At 30.8% G+C, this 17,781-nt stretch overlaps 1 protein-coding gene and 1 pseudogene across 1 annotated transcript; both read left to right on the top strand.

Annotated features, from left to right (window-relative positions):
- Nucleotides 1-8,324: 8,324 nt before the first annotated feature.
- On the top strand, nucleotides 8,325-11,855 carry LOC132753226 (copine family protein 1-like; annotated as a pseudogene).
- Nucleotides 11,856-12,026: 171 nt separating this feature from the next.
- On the top strand, nucleotides 12,027-17,550 carry LOC132753225 (uncharacterized). Its single transcript, XM_060743670.1, has 6 exons — nucleotides 12,027-12,675; nucleotides 12,922-13,119; nucleotides 14,735-14,835; nucleotides 15,156-15,272; nucleotides 15,647-15,778; nucleotides 16,080-17,550. Exons 2-6 carry the CDS (start codon nucleotides 12,933-12,935, stop codon nucleotides 16,383-16,385), a joined length of 843 nt encoding a protein of 280 aa, XP_060599653.1. The 5' UTR covers nucleotides 12,027-12,675; nucleotides 12,922-12,932; the 3' UTR covers nucleotides 16,386-17,550.
- The last annotated feature ends 231 nt before the right edge of the window (nucleotides 17,551-17,781 follow it).

The raw sequence follows: 17,781 nt of genomic DNA, 5'->3' as shown, positions 1-17,781 counted from the left end.
CCTTTTATCATAAACAAGAGGAGGATCAAGGACATGTGAAACATGTTGAAAGTAAAAAAATAAATGAAAACGAAAATGAAAATTATTCATTACGAGATATTCTTATTCTATATTTCGTTAATTAAGGGGACCACGAATTTATATTACAATATTGTAAAATAAATCCGCGGGGGACGTAGACATGCCTGCGCGTCAAAAATCGCAAGAAAGTTAAAAAGAGTTGTTTAAAGAGGATAAAATAGAGGATATTTGTTTGTTTTGCATGTAAGATTGAAATATAATTTCACTGAGTGAACACCAGATGCAATATTTTCACGAGTGGCGTAGCCACGAGTGAAAATATAATAGCTGGTGTTTCACGAATGAAATATATTTTAATCTTATATGTAAAACAAATAAATTTTCTTTTTATTTCATGCTTTTAAAGTAATTTTAAGTATTTTTTACTGATTTTGCCGCACGTAACGGTCGCGCATTCCTCCTTTGTGACCGTCATACATCATGTCGTCATGTGCATCATCAATTTTGAAATATAGTTCTGTAAATTCTCTAATATTGTTACATTTTTTACATGATGATATGGTGACATCGACTTTCTTTTCCTTATAGAAGCAAAATTTACGTATGATGAGCAATTATTTTCTGCCTGTTATTCGCATTTAGTTTAAATTTTTTCTTTTTCCCCCAATAAATGGTCCGCTTCAGATATAGTCCGTCGCTACAGTGAAAAATTATTATTTTATAAATTTCACTTAGTGGTTTACCAGAATATAATCATCTGATATATTACAATAAAACACTGGAAAGCATGAAATAAAGAATATTTAAAAATGTTAAAACAGGGACTGGAATACTAGGGTGAGACATGTTCGATGCAAGCTTGACTGCACTGAACTGCTCTGGGGTATTGTACACACATGTTAGTAGGTCAACTGCAGGGGTATGTCGATTTAGTGGTACCGTCCTAGGAAAAGAATGAAGAATTTATTATTCAGATGTTGCTGTGAATAACCTATAACATAAAGGGTTGGCCATGGCGTGACATTCGGGACAATGGGTGTCAAAAACATTCTTCTAATTAGGGATAGCAACCAGACCATGGTGAATCTTATAGGCAGAAGGGAATAAACCCAGAAATCGTATACGTCTGTTATGAAGTTCGAGTTTTCGAAGGTTTTAAAGGAGTAAAGCAAATGTCCGGACTTACGCTAGAGGTTCTCGACCATAATCTACGTAGGATGTCACCATCGGGGGAAATTAACTTTCAGGTTTTCTGAATTGATATGAATGTAGATTATAAATATCTACTAAGAGTAATGAATATAGATGTTCTACCACTTAGAGAGATATTCTCAAAACGAATGACAATTTTTGGATATTTGAAACCATACTGTACCTTAAATTATATGTTTATTACATGCTTTTTTCGTGTTTATAGGAAAATATATCAGTGAAATATAAAAAACTTGTTAATTTTCACTGTTTGAATACAGGAAATTACCAATTTTGATAATTTTTCATGTTTTGAATTTTAAAGCCCCTTACGTTGTTTAAAGTGAAATACCAGGAGCCACAGTCGGGTACCAACTTAAATGTGACGGGGGGGTGGGCCCGTTCGAAAATGACGTCAACTTTGTTTATTATTTGGCGCGCTTTTCAATTCAAATATTCGGTTTAATGTCTTTTTTAAAAACGTTTTTTGCATAAAATAAAAAAGGGAAAATTTTGTTTAGTTTAGTGTAAGAATCGAAATATTATTTTCACCTTGTGAAACACCAAAAAAAGTTCAATTTTCACTGTGGCTTCGCCACTCGTGAAAATATACCTTTTTTGGTGGGCTCACTCGGTGAAAAATTTCCGATCTTACACTGAACTAAACCCAAATTTATCCCTCTATATATTATATGTTATTTTTGGTTTTTGGTTGAGTGGATATATGTGGATATATTACCTGTTAAGGGATTTTATATCCCCCGGAGCCCGTTAGGCCGTCAGGTATTATTTGGAGCGCTTTTTAAATAGTAAATTAGTTTTAAATTTGTCTTTTTAAAACGTTTTCTTTACATAAATAAAAAGAAAAATTTGTTTAGTTTTAGTTTTAAGATCGGAAAATAATATTTCACCTTGTTGAACCACCAAAAGCTCTATTTCCAATCGTCCTTTTTGTATGCGCCTTTGTGGAACACCAAAAGTTCATAATTTCTTATGAACTTCCCTTCTATTTTTCTAGTTAGCCTAATGCTTTTTTTTGCCCTACGCAGATTGAGCGATTGTGCGGGGAAAACACTACCTACGGTTGGGGTTTTTTAATAAAAAGGCAACGGACCGCGTCGTAAAAAAAGGTCTATTTCCGAATCTTAAACACTGAACTAAACAACATATCCTTTAATATTTATTTATAAGATAAAAACAAACATTCAATCTTATAAAATAAGCTATAAACCTATATAAACATGACAACAAAGTTGAATTTTAAAGTGCTTTGTAGCCCTCATAACAATCCGCAAAAAGACAGTATTCTATTTTTAACGTGTGCTGGTAGTTCTAAAGCCAAATGAAATAAAATACGGAAAGAAATTTCAGCATGGACATTTATGTGTTTTGTTTGGCCATAGTTTTTGGGAGTTTTAGGGTTCCTTCCTATTTAGACCCTTTGCTGTTCTAAATTTGATTCTTTTTTTTTCTAGTTGGGTGGTAGTAATCCTACTTGAATACTGTATAATTACTATAAGGATCTGTTTCCTACTTTTAAAATTTGTCTTTTGACGGCTTAAATGCATCATTTCAAGATCCATTTTATTTACTTCTGTAGATTGTATTTTCTTTGTACATACTTGTGGACCATACGTCGCTTTTCATGGAACAGCACGAAAACCGGTTTAAAATAGAAAATTCCATGATAACCCCCGTATTAACATTTTCCAAACGGATTCACCAAAAAGCAAAATTTTAAAACCCTGTTCATGTTTTAAAATTTAATTTAAACTTTTTAAGGGGGGTGCTGAAGGGCATAAAATGGCCATGGAGCTTTTCCCTTTTCTAAATTACCGTCCAATAAAAGGCTCAATTAAACCGAGCCGGTATCACCTTCATTTTCATCGTTTTGGGGATTATGTTTTTCTCTTTCTTTTTTATTTAGGAAATAGATATCAATTCTGGAGTGCATTGTTGTAGAATAATGCACGGTTTTGAGTTCAAATGTGCGTAGTAATATAATCACGAGGCCGATAGGCCTGAGTGATTAATTAAAAAGCATTTGAACGAAAAACGTGCTTATTCCCAATTTTTACAATAATGCACGAAGAATTAATATCTATTTCCCAGTTCTAAACACGTCAAGAAAAATTATAATTATTATTATAAAGTTGGACTCTAATGTTTGGTGGTTTAATTTGTTTTCGCCTCAGAGTTTCCCATTAGAAACGTTCTTTAAAGGCTGTCCCAGTTGGTTTGAAAAAAGCTGTCGATAAATCTACCGTGTGTAGAAACATTTTTGAGAAAAAACAAATTTTGAAAACGTTGGTAAAAAAAATTTTGTTTGTTTATTTTATTTCACTCTATTTTAATTTTTTTAAGCGAAATACAAATTTTTTAAAAGTGAAAATAAATGTGAAACTTAACTAGTGTGCGACATTAAAATAGCGTACTTGATTTGATTGTTTTGCACGTGCTGTTTGGCGCTACATTGTGACGTCACGTAAACAACACTTTAAACGTTCTGTACAGCGTTAACGACTGAATTTAAAGATATTGGTGTTCGGATTTTATTTTCTTAGTTAGACCATTTTCTTATCAATTCTAGATAGTTTTCACAACAAAATTCGAACAAAAAAATTGTTTTTATTTATCAGATTTTTTCAAACAAAAAAGGCCGCCCTCAATGTGAAAATACACCAGGGAGATAATAAGAAACGGCGGAGTGCATTGTTGCAGGGAATAATGCCAGCGGCTTCGGGCCCCTTCTTTGTCTATACAGAAAAAATTTCGATAGTGTTAGAATATAGCTTTTAACGTAAAACCCGAAGTGTTCTCTAATTTACGTAAACACTTCTAATGCTTTAATAAAGTTTTAAGTTTAAATATTTTTAGCAACTTTATAATTTAGGCCCTTTTAACACCCCAAAGGTCAATGTAAAGTTTCTTAATAATGCATTCATTCACAATTTACATGTGCATGTACAGTATTATATCCCTAGATAATTTTTAATTTTTACTGGGGAATGTCAACAACCGTTCATTTGAGGAGCAACATATTAATGCATGTGTTTTAAAGTTCAGGAGGTAAGACTTTCTTTATTTTACATGTATATTATCATGATAACAGAAATCATATCAAGGACTTGAAAAAGTTGTAGTATAAACTACATTTTATCATTTACATTCATTAACTATTCAAGGCCCCTCACGTGCCTTCCTCACAAAGATAATAACTGCTGTAATTTAAGCGTGTCTTATATGCTTATACAGTGTAATAAAAAATAAAATAATAAATAAGTAAATAAAATAATGCAACACTTTCCTCTGTATTCTTAAAGTGACATTATGCCCATCCAAGAGTATATAGTGAGTGAACAAGTGAAGCTCAAAATAAGTGCAATAATTTCTTTCAATACATGTATATTCCGCGTGAACGATATACGATATATAGAACCAAGGAATTTCTGTAGATATCCAAAAGAAATTACCGGTAAAGTTCAATTTACAAAAGGAGTGGGGCAGCCTTTTTATATTTTAGGCAGTTTTATATTTTATCCTTAACATGTATACCAGTATGGACTTTTAGCCAATCACCATTATTGGAGAGGTCATCAGACCTCTCCATAGTGTTCAGACTGATTGCTGGCGGCATCCATTTTTGCGTATCTGATTGCAGTGAATGGAATCTCATTTTAAGCGTTAAAATCATTAGGAGCAGTCTACAAAAAATTCGTTTTGCGCAATGCCCCGTTTCAAAACACGGCTTAACTTAAACGAAAAAGTTAACATCGAAGTAACAATAGAAAAATCGGAAAATATCATTTTACGTTACTTAACACTACGTTGCATGGACGCTTCATTCCGTAACTGTATAAATCGATTACCGTCTTGTTTTTCTGAATAACGTTTTACTATTTCATGTTCTGATAAATTAGTTACAGTGACCTTATAGCTACAATATTCACCATGTACTATATATACCGCCTCCGTGGTCGAGGGGTTAGACTTTTAATCCAGTAAACTCTCTGGCCGTGGGTTCGATCCCCCGGAGATTGCTTTTGTTGTTAAGTTCAGCGCGGAGGAAGGTTGTCTAGTACTGGTGTAACTCTCCAGGAACGATGGTTAGGAAACTACTCGCCTATATGACTCAAAATACTGTTGGGAAAAGGCGTACAATGAAACAAACAAATAATATTATATGAACGGAAGTGAACGTGTATTGAACCGGTATATCTAAATAACGCAAAGGGGAGATTTTTTGGCGCAAATGACACAAATTTTATCTCAGGTTTGATTTTTTTCTAATATTGTGGTTGGAAGCATGCAGCTTTATATACTGTTTACTGTTTATAACAGTATTAACTGTTTATTCCAATCAAATGATATCAACATTTTTTATGTAAACTTGTTTGATTAACATACTTTATACTCGTTTTGGAAAATGTAGAGGCAACGCTTCCTTATATTTAACAAAACAGTGACCGAAAATTTGCTGATTGAACTTTGCAAGAAAACTTTTATTTTGAAAAATACTTTTAAAATATATATATAAATTTTTCTACAAATGGAACTGAATTTAAAATACAAATGTAAATGATATACTAGTATATCATTTAATTTACATAAAGTAATTTTACAATTTTTTTTGTAGAAAAATTATCCCTAATGAGCCAAGAAAAAAGTCCATTTCTCCTGCATATAATCTTTTAAAACATTAAAAAAGATGAAATGTAAAACAAACTTTCATTGCAATATATATAATAAATTATATTTTGTTTAATAATTGTAATTTATAAACATTCATTGTGTCTGTTATGCAAAAATATCCCTAAATATTTTCGAATTGAACAAATTTTCCACAGCAGCAAAAAGACCTCTCGCAGGCTTCTTTTTAAAGAAGCAAACTTGTATCAGTTAATCTTTGACATTTAGTCAGTACAGCTCCACTTGGTGTTGAAAAAATGAGCATAATGTCACTTTAATTCTGAAATTTCGGGGAAGTTAACCAAATTTAGTATTGAAATGCATGGGTATGTTAAATATTTCTTTTGGACACCAACAATACATGAACTCATATCCTCATTACTGCTACCGATAGACAGATTCCAGACGGAAATTATTCTGGCTTCCGAATACGCACTAAAATAATAGTCTTTACATTATCCTTGTCGGCGTCAGCGAAATACGATGGAACACATACGGTTTGACGATGAACATCCTTACAACAACATTTGATAATTTTTATTTTTTTAAATTTTCATGAAGTAATGATTGATCGAACAAATTCAGAGGCTTTTATGAGGCTTTGGTGGAAATACCAAAAGCAATATCAATATTTGAAATGTCAGGGTCTTATTCCGTGAGTTGTTGTGATAATTATCAATACTTATTTAACGCGGCCTTTAGCTTTTATTTTTTGCTGGAAAAACAATGTAGTGTCGTTTTAAATTAAGTATGTCAGTTATTCTATTTTGGAGTAGTGCGTCACATCACTGTTAAACCTGTTCAAAACAGCATCCAGAAAGATATTCATAGCGCGGACGTGACGTTCGTTTGTAAAAATAGAAAATGGTGAAACGAATTCTCCATATATAGAGAGCGGAGGGTAGATTAGAAATATCGAGGGGTTTCCTGATTGTTTATGTATTTTATCGACGACAAATTTCATTTTCCACCTGTACTCGTTTGATTTGACAATTATATAAAACTATTAATCTAAAAATAACTTATTTAACATTTAGTAAAGTTGAAGGCCGCTTTAATTAGACAACCTGATAATTGATGAAAAACAACCCATTAAAATATGTAATTACGTTTACAATTTTTTAAAAGTAATTGATATCTAATTTTGAAGGCAGTACTACATGTATATATGAGCAATAATTTTGCATAGAAACATTAATATATATAAATTCTAAATCTGTTGGTTTCATTTTTGAACATTTTGTTTTTCGCTATAATCTTTGCAAGTTTGACTTTTCTTGATAAAATAATATTATCCAATGCAAAATTCATTGTTAAGTGAACTGTGTCATATATTGATTAAACGAGATCTAAATCAATACTTCTTGCCTATCTGTAATTGAATATTTAGATTGAACGTTGTTTTTGGAGACGATATCTTTATCAACCTGATTAATATCGCGTAAAAACATGGAATGTGAACAAATAAGCCTTTAAGTTTTGCCCAGCATGAATGTTGAATCTTAAGAAGGATAAACAAGAACCCATAACTCACGGAGAGGCTACGTAGATAAGAATAAGTAAATATTGTAAGCTTAACATTACAAGTGAGTGAAAGTCGTCAAAGAAGAAGAAAAATATCAAAATAAAAGGTAATTTGTTTATAAAGTCTTGAAAATATTAAAGAACGTGTCTGGCAATTAATTACTTGTGATATTCGAGTCATTATTAAAAGGAAATTTTGTCAAATTTTTTTGAGAATGACAAAGAAATACGGACAGGTATGGCATATATTTTATAAATACTAAATGTATATTTTTAGAATTTTTTTTTAGATAAACAACTGATCACTAGAGGAACACACAAGCGTCCAAAATGTACAGTTTTCGGTTTCTGACGTGACAGGTTTAAATCTGTTTTATTATAACACTTTAATTTATTTGGTCGGACAAATAAATGAAGATAATAACACATGTACTACGTTTAGTTTGAGCTGCAATATATCATATTTAATATTTCTAAAAGGGAAAATTCTACAATGAGTGATACGGTTTCCAGTGGATATATGTCAGTCGAGGAGATCCACCCTGCGTCTGAAACTGATGGTGAAATGCACCCTGACGTTATACTGGATGATTCAAAGGATTGGAGAAGGACGAAGCAATTAGGAAAACAGGGCTAAATCATGCCATTGATTTTTGGGGTAAAATTTTTTATAACTCATTAAACAGATTGTAAATAAAATTATTTGTCTGTAATGATTTTTTTTAAAACAGTATCTTTTTAAAATTATTTGCCAAATAATCACTATAGTAGATAAATAAATAAATAAATTGTCATAAATCTGCCAAGAATTGAAAAACTTAAACTTTAGATATTCGTAAGTGAATTAATTTCTAGTTATAATTTAAAAAAAAAAAACAGTTAAACTCATTTTAGAGGCTTGTTATATAATTTCATTGCTTTGTCACAAAAATCATTATATAATGCTGCAAACAGAATTCACTATGCCAGGGATTGACTACTCTATTAGCAATGAAAGAATGGGCGAAGAGACATTTGGTGGCAAATGTTTGCATTTGATAGAAGAGGGGAAACTTAACCCATACCAAACGGTACAAGGTTTTGTCTTTCATTCATTATAAATAAAAAATAATAGGAGCTTATTTGCATACAAGTATGATGTTTTCGGGATTCTTTAAATATTATTTCCGAATGATGTTTAATAAGTACTGAGAATACCTTTTGCAACACGAAGTTCTCATCATAGAATTTTCACAAGACAATATAAACAATAATCTGCACAAGTTGCTCCAAAATATCTTTATTATTATTGTATAGAAATTTAGGTTTTATCATAACCAAACAGATGCAACTACTAAAAAGATGCCTTACTTAGATAAAGGAAACAGTATTACCAAGCTGCAGATTATCTTAACTCAAATAAATCTGGCCCAGGGTACATGATTGTCACATCCATCCAATATTAAATGGATTGATATAAAAACACTCACTCAAATGCAATTAAAGTATTTTATTTTCTTGTAATTCAAACCCCTATGAAATTCAAAGATGCGTTTGTAATTCAAAGATTACACTTAATGTGAAATATACAAATATCATTTACATTCACTAGGTTATCTGCGTTTTTGGCGAAACCCTAGAACCTTTCAATCGAGGTGGAAATATTCCAGTGTTCGGATTTGGAGACAGTAAATCTAAAAACAAATCTGTATTTCAATTAAAACCGGGAGTAAGACCTTTTTAATTATACGTATATTGTATAAACAATGCACCAAATTGGATTTCTCAAATGACAGCAGTTATTTGTTTGGATAGTACACTGTAAAAAATCATATCTGTACATTGGTAATTAAAGATTACCCTAATAAAAAAGATAACCACTGCTATCATTTATGGAATTTTAAGAGGTCAACAATCATTGTAATATTCATTTGATTAATGTCTAATGCCCCATCCATGCATCAATTGCGAAACTTGATATTACTTAATTTAGAAATATGTAAAGGTTAAATAAAATAATAAGTACTTACATTTTGGGTTTGTCGATTTCTAATATTGTAAAAAATTTATAAAAAAATGGCAATGTATCATACAAAGAAATTTAAATTAATCTGATAAGTTAGAGATATACTATGCTCAAATTTGATAATAGAAAATATTGATAATTGCTACACAATCTCTTTGTAAATATAAAATAGATACGTTTTGACTTCATACAAAGTAGATATGTAATGTTTCAAATTCTATACACTAAAGGTGATCTATGTGAATATAATTATAGATTTATTAAAAAACTTGTTTATGACTTATCCCGTAATAGGAAACGCAGCTTCCCATACATAGGTTATTTATTCTTTTATTCAAATAAGACATATCAAGTAAGAATTTCAACGATTTCAATAAATTTCTGTGAGCAATGTATTCTAATAGTATATCTTTGATCAATTCTTGTCTAAATTAAGGAGCAGTTGGAATGCGCAAGCGATATTTTGCGTACTTACCACGAAATCACACCAATTATCAAATTTGGGGGAGCAACACAGTTTGCCACGTTGATATATCGGGCTATCGATGTTGTCAAAGAAACGAATGAGGTACATGAATATATATATATATATTTTATTTAAGCGAATGCTGTACGATGCAATTTGATAAATGAGAGCATTTCAGCTATGTTGCAAAACATTTCAAATCGATATTTTCTTATCCTAAAATCTATGCTTTCTTTAAGCACATTGTCGTGAGCTGGGTTATAAATAAATTTACGCAAATCAATAGGTATTTAAGGAAAACATAATTTACATTATTTTAGTACCATATCCTTATCATTGTTACGGATGGCCAGATCCCAGACAAGAAACCCACAGAAAAGGCAATCATTGAGGCTTCTGAATACCCACTTTCCATCATCGTTGTCGGCGTCGGCGATGGACCATGGGACACAATGAAACGGTTCGACGATGGACTTCCTGAAAGAAAATTTGACAATTTTCAGTTCGTAAACTTTTATGAAGTAAAAATCCGGAGGCTGCTTTTGCTCATCAAGCTTTGATGGAAATACCAGAGCAATATCAATATTTGAAAGGAAAAGGTCTTATTGAATGAATATTCATGCATTGATTATATTAAAATAAAGTGCTATTTCAATTATCTTGTACTTGCTAGTAGCTACGCTTAATGAAATGGATTTTTAACGTGTTTGCTTCAACGTAACAGACTGCTTTCAAACACTTAAACAAACTAAAAAATAATTTAAATATAATAGGATGGAACTAAGTAATCTAGTCAAAAAAGTAATTTCCACAAACACTAAAAGGAATAAAACAACACATATCTGATAGGGATTAAACTTTTTTTGGTATATCTTTTTTTGGTATATTCGATGGTATGATATAATTTATGTATTGTTATTTGTAATTATTTTACTGTTTCATAATGTTTGATTGTATTAGTTTGCCATTGTTTAACGTTTTGTAAAAACTGCTGCACCCTGTTCTACCCCGTTTGTACTTGACACCCTTTATTTTACATAACCTCTTCAGTTGTATTATATAGTCAAATAATTCTAAAAATTGTATAATTGTATATTATGTATAGTAACAATAGACGAAATATCATTACCAAATTCAATGTCAACATAAAACTTGCGAACATAGTATAACACAAAATGAGCAAACAACCTGTTATTGAATTAATCACATTTGGGAGCTTAATCAAAACGAATTTTGCTCAAATCAAATTGAATAGTATTATTATTAATAATTCATTATTGTATCGTGAGAAAGCTATCCGGGTAGTATGTTCTTCTCAGGTGCCCAACAACTCGAGTAATAAAAGCTTGACAAAGTGTGATCCCACGGAAGCACATTTAACTGATTAAGCATTCGTTATTTCAAAACAAAAGAAACATATTTAATCATATATTGAAACAAGGTGTTTTATACACATTTATTTCCTTTCAATGTATATTTAAATATTAGAAACCATACGTGAAACTTTTTTATTGTGACTTACTTTCCAAAAATTGCTCGTTTTGCTTACTATACACATGCAAAGAACTGTTTTACTCTATAGATCTTTCAGCAAGATTTTATATGGACTTCTACGATAAAAGATGTTAATATTATGCTTGGTTTCTTGAAGCTTATTTTCATTCATATTGTTACAAATTTATGCCGTCTCGTGTGAATTACTAAAGCTGTTTTTTTTTAATTTTCACAAAAACAAACAATATTCTCGAAAACCATAAAACGTATGCACTTGGTATTTATATTTAAAGAAACTTACCGTGTATATGATAGCCCAGACCTAATAATTATTAATTATTATGGATTAAGGACACGTTTGTCACATACATTTATAAAAATAATGAACTTACCGAGGCTCATTAGTCGCATTACCCGTATTACTATACAAAGTCACGTGATTCCCCCGTGTCTCTAGAAATAAACGAAAACAAAAAAATCCAAATATTAATTGAAAATCGTAAGCCCGATTATATTGACTTTATTCATGAGATATAAAGGGAAGTGCCACATCTCTCACGGCTCCTAGAACTGGCTTAGCACATCCTGTATCTTTTTATTGTTGATCAAGTATATTTAGAATGGTTTATACGATTACTGCTTAAGCCGGTGAGAAGGATAAGTTGCACTTTATATATTCTATCATGAAGAAACACAATTAAATCGAACATGCTTTTTTCACCTTTTTCATTTTTGATTGAGGTATCTTTTTTTCGATTTTTATAAATGTTTGATGTACAATGATTTTTAATATTTATAAATGAGATAGTTTGACGACATTGGAAAATGTTATGTAAACAAACATACTCTGACTATCAAATAAGTCATAAATTTAAGTAAAGTAAACATAGCAACAAAGATTGCCAGGTGATAAGAGCTTTTAAGTTATGAAGAAGTATATTTAAACAATGAGAATGAGAATAATAAAACCATAAAAGATATGTAATAAAAAATAAGACTTGTTAATAAGGAGAAGATATGTCCATGCAGTGATAATAAATTATGAAGCTCCAAAAATAAATGCGGAATTTGTAGGTGATGAAATATAAATAATAATATTATAATAAGTTATATATATGTATTGTCTTAGGAGACGAAAGATTTTCATTCTAAAATTTGAGGAGATAAAAACAGTATTATAAAAAAGGAATATTTGTTAACAAGAATCAAAGGTTCGTAGTGTTAACAGCGTAAGAAGCAGAGAAACAACATATTGTGAATAAACTTGGTGAAGAGGATAGCAAAGGTATGTTTAGCAAACATCTAATTGGAAAAAATAAAGTACACTAAAATATTACGTATAACAAATTACTTCTAAAAGTTTAAAATAATCTTTCATTCTTTTCACAAAAACAAAACAATAACAAACTTAATTCTTTGTTTTTATAATCCTTAACGAAAAACGCACAGTATTCTTGATATACACTTTTTGAAATATGTACAGTGGGATTCAATAGATGGTTGTATCTATTAAATGTTTTCACACCTTAAGGTACCATTATCATGGGCGATACGGATTCCAGTGGATATATATCAGTTAAAGGAAACCGCCCTGTTAGCTCAAGAACATTTGCGTCTGAAACTGATGTCGAGATCCACCCTAATGTCATACGTGACGAGTATAAAAACCTGCGGGAAGTCAGTGAAGCAATCGGGACGCAAGGCATAGAATCATGTCACATGATATTTGGTTTGATTTTTAAAAAAATCTTTCTCAAAGACGTTGAAACATTTTAAATAAGGAATTCGTTTTATAGAGCATAAAAAGCAATATCTGTTTATAACCTTCAGTTAAAAGTTTATACACAGATTAAATGACAAAAATTTTAAAAGAACCATTTTAGTATTTTCCTACAACTCCTTGTTTAAATGACTGCATTGTTAAAGTATATATAATCCACAATGTCCAATACTGTCATTTCATTTCCATAGACGTTTCGTTATTTATCATACCCTAACTATACAAAATGGGAATTGGGTAGTAGGCAATATATGAATCACTTTGTCACTTTGCAACGTTCCGTCCTGTCCAGTCCCATTCCATCTCAGGAATCAGTGAATTTATATCTGAATTTCAATGTATTATCACAATGGAATTGATGTTCTGAAAACTATTATAGGTAGTTTGACATAATTATGCCTCCTTTTAACTTACAAATTATCCCTTTCTTGAATATCTCCAGAATGACCCTGTAGCTTAAAATATTGATATGGATAGACATGTAAACAATTTAACAGTGTGATGAGATATTACCTTTCCTTTAATTGAATTCTGCTCTGTAATTTGTGTGGTTGTTTATCAACTATATATCTTACAGTAAACAGTATAAGTATTCAATGATTCGAGTTAAAGAACCATTGAAATATCATTCAGAATTATGGGACCATGATCCGGGTCGCGAAATAACATGACAATTGAGCGTAGATACTCAACTGACCAATGAATAACAATAATAACGATCAGATATGTAGAAATATACCTGAACTATTATTACATTACAATAGATGCAGAAAGTATATACTAACAGTGTCACTATTACACATTGATGTGTGTTATTAACATTTTATAGCTGACGGATTCAGCGGAAATAACACTAGAACTTAACCCTTTCACTGCCATAGGGACGGTTTAAGCCGTCCCTGTTATTTTCGGCTTATTTGCCATATGGACGGCTTTAGCCGTTTCTATAATAATAATAATAATAATAATAATAATAAATTAATAATAATAATGATAAAAATAATAATAAATATAAAGAAAATTATACCATCGACAATAATTATTATTATACTAACAGGTTTGGAAACATATATAATCATTATAATACATATAACAAATAATAATAATTATATTAATTAATAAAAACATAGTAATTTCTTAGAAAATCCTCTGGCAAATAGGTGAACAATAAAACAATAACCCTCTGGCAGCGAAAGGGTTAACTAGAATTTACGCAAAAAACGTACAAATAACCCCTTCTTTAACAACTTAACATTGATGAATTCAGTACAGAAACAATACCAAGGGCGATAGTTTATATATTTTACAGTATTTAATTATCCTGTTTTATTTACATTTATCTAACAGAAGATTTTATGAATAAGATTTACTGTACTTGAGCGTTTTGGTATTTTCAAGTGTTTATATTCTTTTTCATTGATTAAGTTTTATGGTTAATTACCGTACCATTTAACTTCAGTAGCCTTAAAAGTGATCCTGACAAAATCATAGCTCTTATTTGTTAAGGATTTGTTATGTTATATTTTGGTATGATTTAATACCACAAACATATTTATTCTGTTAGGGATTGACTACTCTATTAGCAACAACAGAACGGGGGAAAAGACGTTCGGTGGCAAAAGTTTGCATTCAATAGAAGAGAGTGGTCTTAACCCATACCAAAAGGTACAAAAGTTTTCTTTCCTCCACGAAGAAAAATAAATTGTGAAAACAAAATTGCTTTTACGCTTTGTAAGAAAATTATGATGCACTCTGGATTATCTATCCGAACGATGGCAATTGCTAACTACCACATGCACACGTGTACATATAAGTTATAATGTACTTGCGTGTCAAATATTACGCGATTTTATGCTTATCCCCATTAAAGAATTAAAGATTTCGGTAAATTAATATTTTTTTCCTGCAACCTAAGCCCATATGAAAAAATTACAGTTAATGTGAAGCGGCTGCAATATTTATCACATGCATGTATGTATCCCTAGGTGATTTGCGTTTTTGGTGAAACTCTAGAACCGTTCAATCAAGGAGAAAACATTCCTGTGTTTGGTTTTGGAGACTTTAAATGCAAAGACAAGTCTATATTTGAACTAAAACCAGGGGTAAGCTCTTCTTTAATTTTATTTTGTTATTAAACAAAGCATGATACTGATTTAATGAAATTATGGAAAAGGACTTGAAAATTGCAATATACTCTGCACTATATCATTCCTATAAAATGGGAATTCAAGGTTACCTTCTTTGTTGTTGAAAAACAATTTAAGCATGTCGTGTGTGCTTATAGTCAAAATTACAAAATCTTCTTCATACATATTTCATTACAAAGAAATTGAGACACTTTCGTGAGTTTTTGTCAAATTTTGAAATTTGGGAAGATAAGATACAAATGTGTTGAAATACTATGTTGTCTGAAATTGTTTTTTATAGATAAAAGATAAATCTTAAAATATGTAATACAGTTTATGCTTTGATTAAGGAGAAATTACAAACAGCTAGCGATGTATTAGCTGCTTACAAAGAGGTCACACCGATGGTTAAACTTGCGGGCCCAACACAGTTAGCCCCGTTGATATATCGAGCTATCGATGTAGTCAAGGAAACAAAGAAGGTATACCAGTTTGTGATTAGTTGCTAATTAGTTGTACATTTATAAATGTTAGCAATTGCGTTTCAAGAAAAACTCATTTCAAAACTTTCTTTCATTCTTATCTTGTTAATAAATAAGGATCGCATTTGATAATATACTCAAACGATAGATCTAATTTCAAAGAAATAAAGCACAAACCTAAGGTAAAATAGAATTAAAGAAGCTAAAAGATGAAACCTTGCATACATTTGATATTTAATTTTTAAGAATTATTTGTTTATGCTTTCTTAAACGTATAACCATACGATACATACAATTTTAGTACCATATCCTCATTATTGCTACCGACGGACAAATTCCAGATAAGGAACCGACAGCGAAGGCAGTCATTGAGGCTTCCGATTACCCACTTTCCATCATCGTTGTTGGCGTCGGCGATAGACCATGGGACACTATGAAACAGTTTGACGATGAACTCCCTAACAGAAAGTTTGATAACTTTCAGTTTGTAAACTTCCACGAAGTAATGAATAATCGAGCAGATCCGGAGGCTGCTTTTGCGCTTCATGCTTTAATGGAAATACCAAAGCAATATCAATATCTGAAAGAGCAAGATCTGATTCATTGAGCTGTTGTGATTGTTTATAGACAATGTTTATTATGTTCTATAAATTGAATATGTTGACGGCGATATATTTAATAGACTATAAAGTAGTGTAAACTTTAGGGATTAACATACAAAGAGCAATGTTGTTGTACCTTAATATTATACTAATTCTAAAGGAAATTTCCACCGGAACCAATACTTCTATTATTCTATGTATAATGTAAGTATCAATTCTAAAAGTATTTATGTATTCTTTTTTGGAGTATGCTACTTCTTCCATTTTGTCAAGTAGTAACTTGAAGTTTTATTAATTTTCATATTATCATTTTGATTGTATATATACTGGTTTCCTAGCAGTTTTCCGGCCCTTTATAATTTTCGTCCAGTTCGGTCTATTTTTACCAGTAGGGCATCTATGGGACTTCATTAAGTCAGAGAGACATTTTCTATGCATCACATCACCTAAAATAATACAGCGATTTATATGTTTTGAAGCTTTGTCTGTTGTTAAAAGTTACCTTAGAGAACATGCGAAATTTAAAAATAAACACCACCTGGGGAATTCTGGTTTAATGGTCCTGCGCAATAACCGATACCCAATTCCATGTAATCAATACTTTTGAACAATATATTTGCAAACGACGTGGAAAAGGTTGGGAAGTTCTATTTCTTTGATAAAATCATCTTAACATTTCTTACTGGTACTGAATTATAAAAAGGATCCGTAAAACTGCTATGAGATTTTGAATAAACGTGAAAAAAGGTGTTCAGGCCTATATTCCAATTACAAAGTAAAGTAAAATAGCAACATTGAAAACATGGTTATGCTGGACAGGTACCTAACTTTGATCTGTCAAAGTTTTGTTCTCGTCCGTAGACAGTTTTTATTTTATTTGTTACAAAGTGCGATTTGGTGCCGGAAACTGCTAGGAAACCAGTATAGTATTTTTAGACATTTTGTTATCACGAATGTACTTTCATTCTATATGTTTTTGTTTAAGTATGCAGTTATGATGAACATAGTATAGATCTGATTCTATATGAAACAAAGCAACACAATTAAAATTTCTGAGTATTGGTATGAAAACGATTTCTTAACATTTCATTGTAATGGCTATACATGAATATATGTATTTAGAAAATGTGTCTGTTTTTATCTTTTTAAGTTTTAATGCTATGAAAAATCGTAGTGATTCACAAATGTCTATCAAAATGATTAAACAATAAACTTAAAAAATATATATTATATAACAATGTTAACATTTTTGCTGAAACAAGAACAATGAACATAATTACATTTACATTACAATTACAATTATTTACCAAGAAACATTTGACATGAATGCTGAAGCTGTTGTCACTTGTTAGAATATTTTTGTCTGACCCTTTTAACTTTGAAGGTTGTAATTTTGTTGTT

Source organism: Ruditapes philippinarum, unplaced genomic scaffold (assembly GCF_026571515.1).
Source record: "Ruditapes philippinarum isolate M1 unplaced genomic scaffold, ASM2657151v2 ctg1081_1_1_1_1, whole genome shotgun sequence".
Lineage (NCBI taxonomy): Eukaryota > Metazoa > Mollusca > Bivalvia > Venerida > Veneridae > Ruditapes > Ruditapes philippinarum.
The sequence above is the reverse complement of the archived record's forward strand: the minus strand, read 5'-3'. Positions and strand labels throughout refer to the sequence as shown.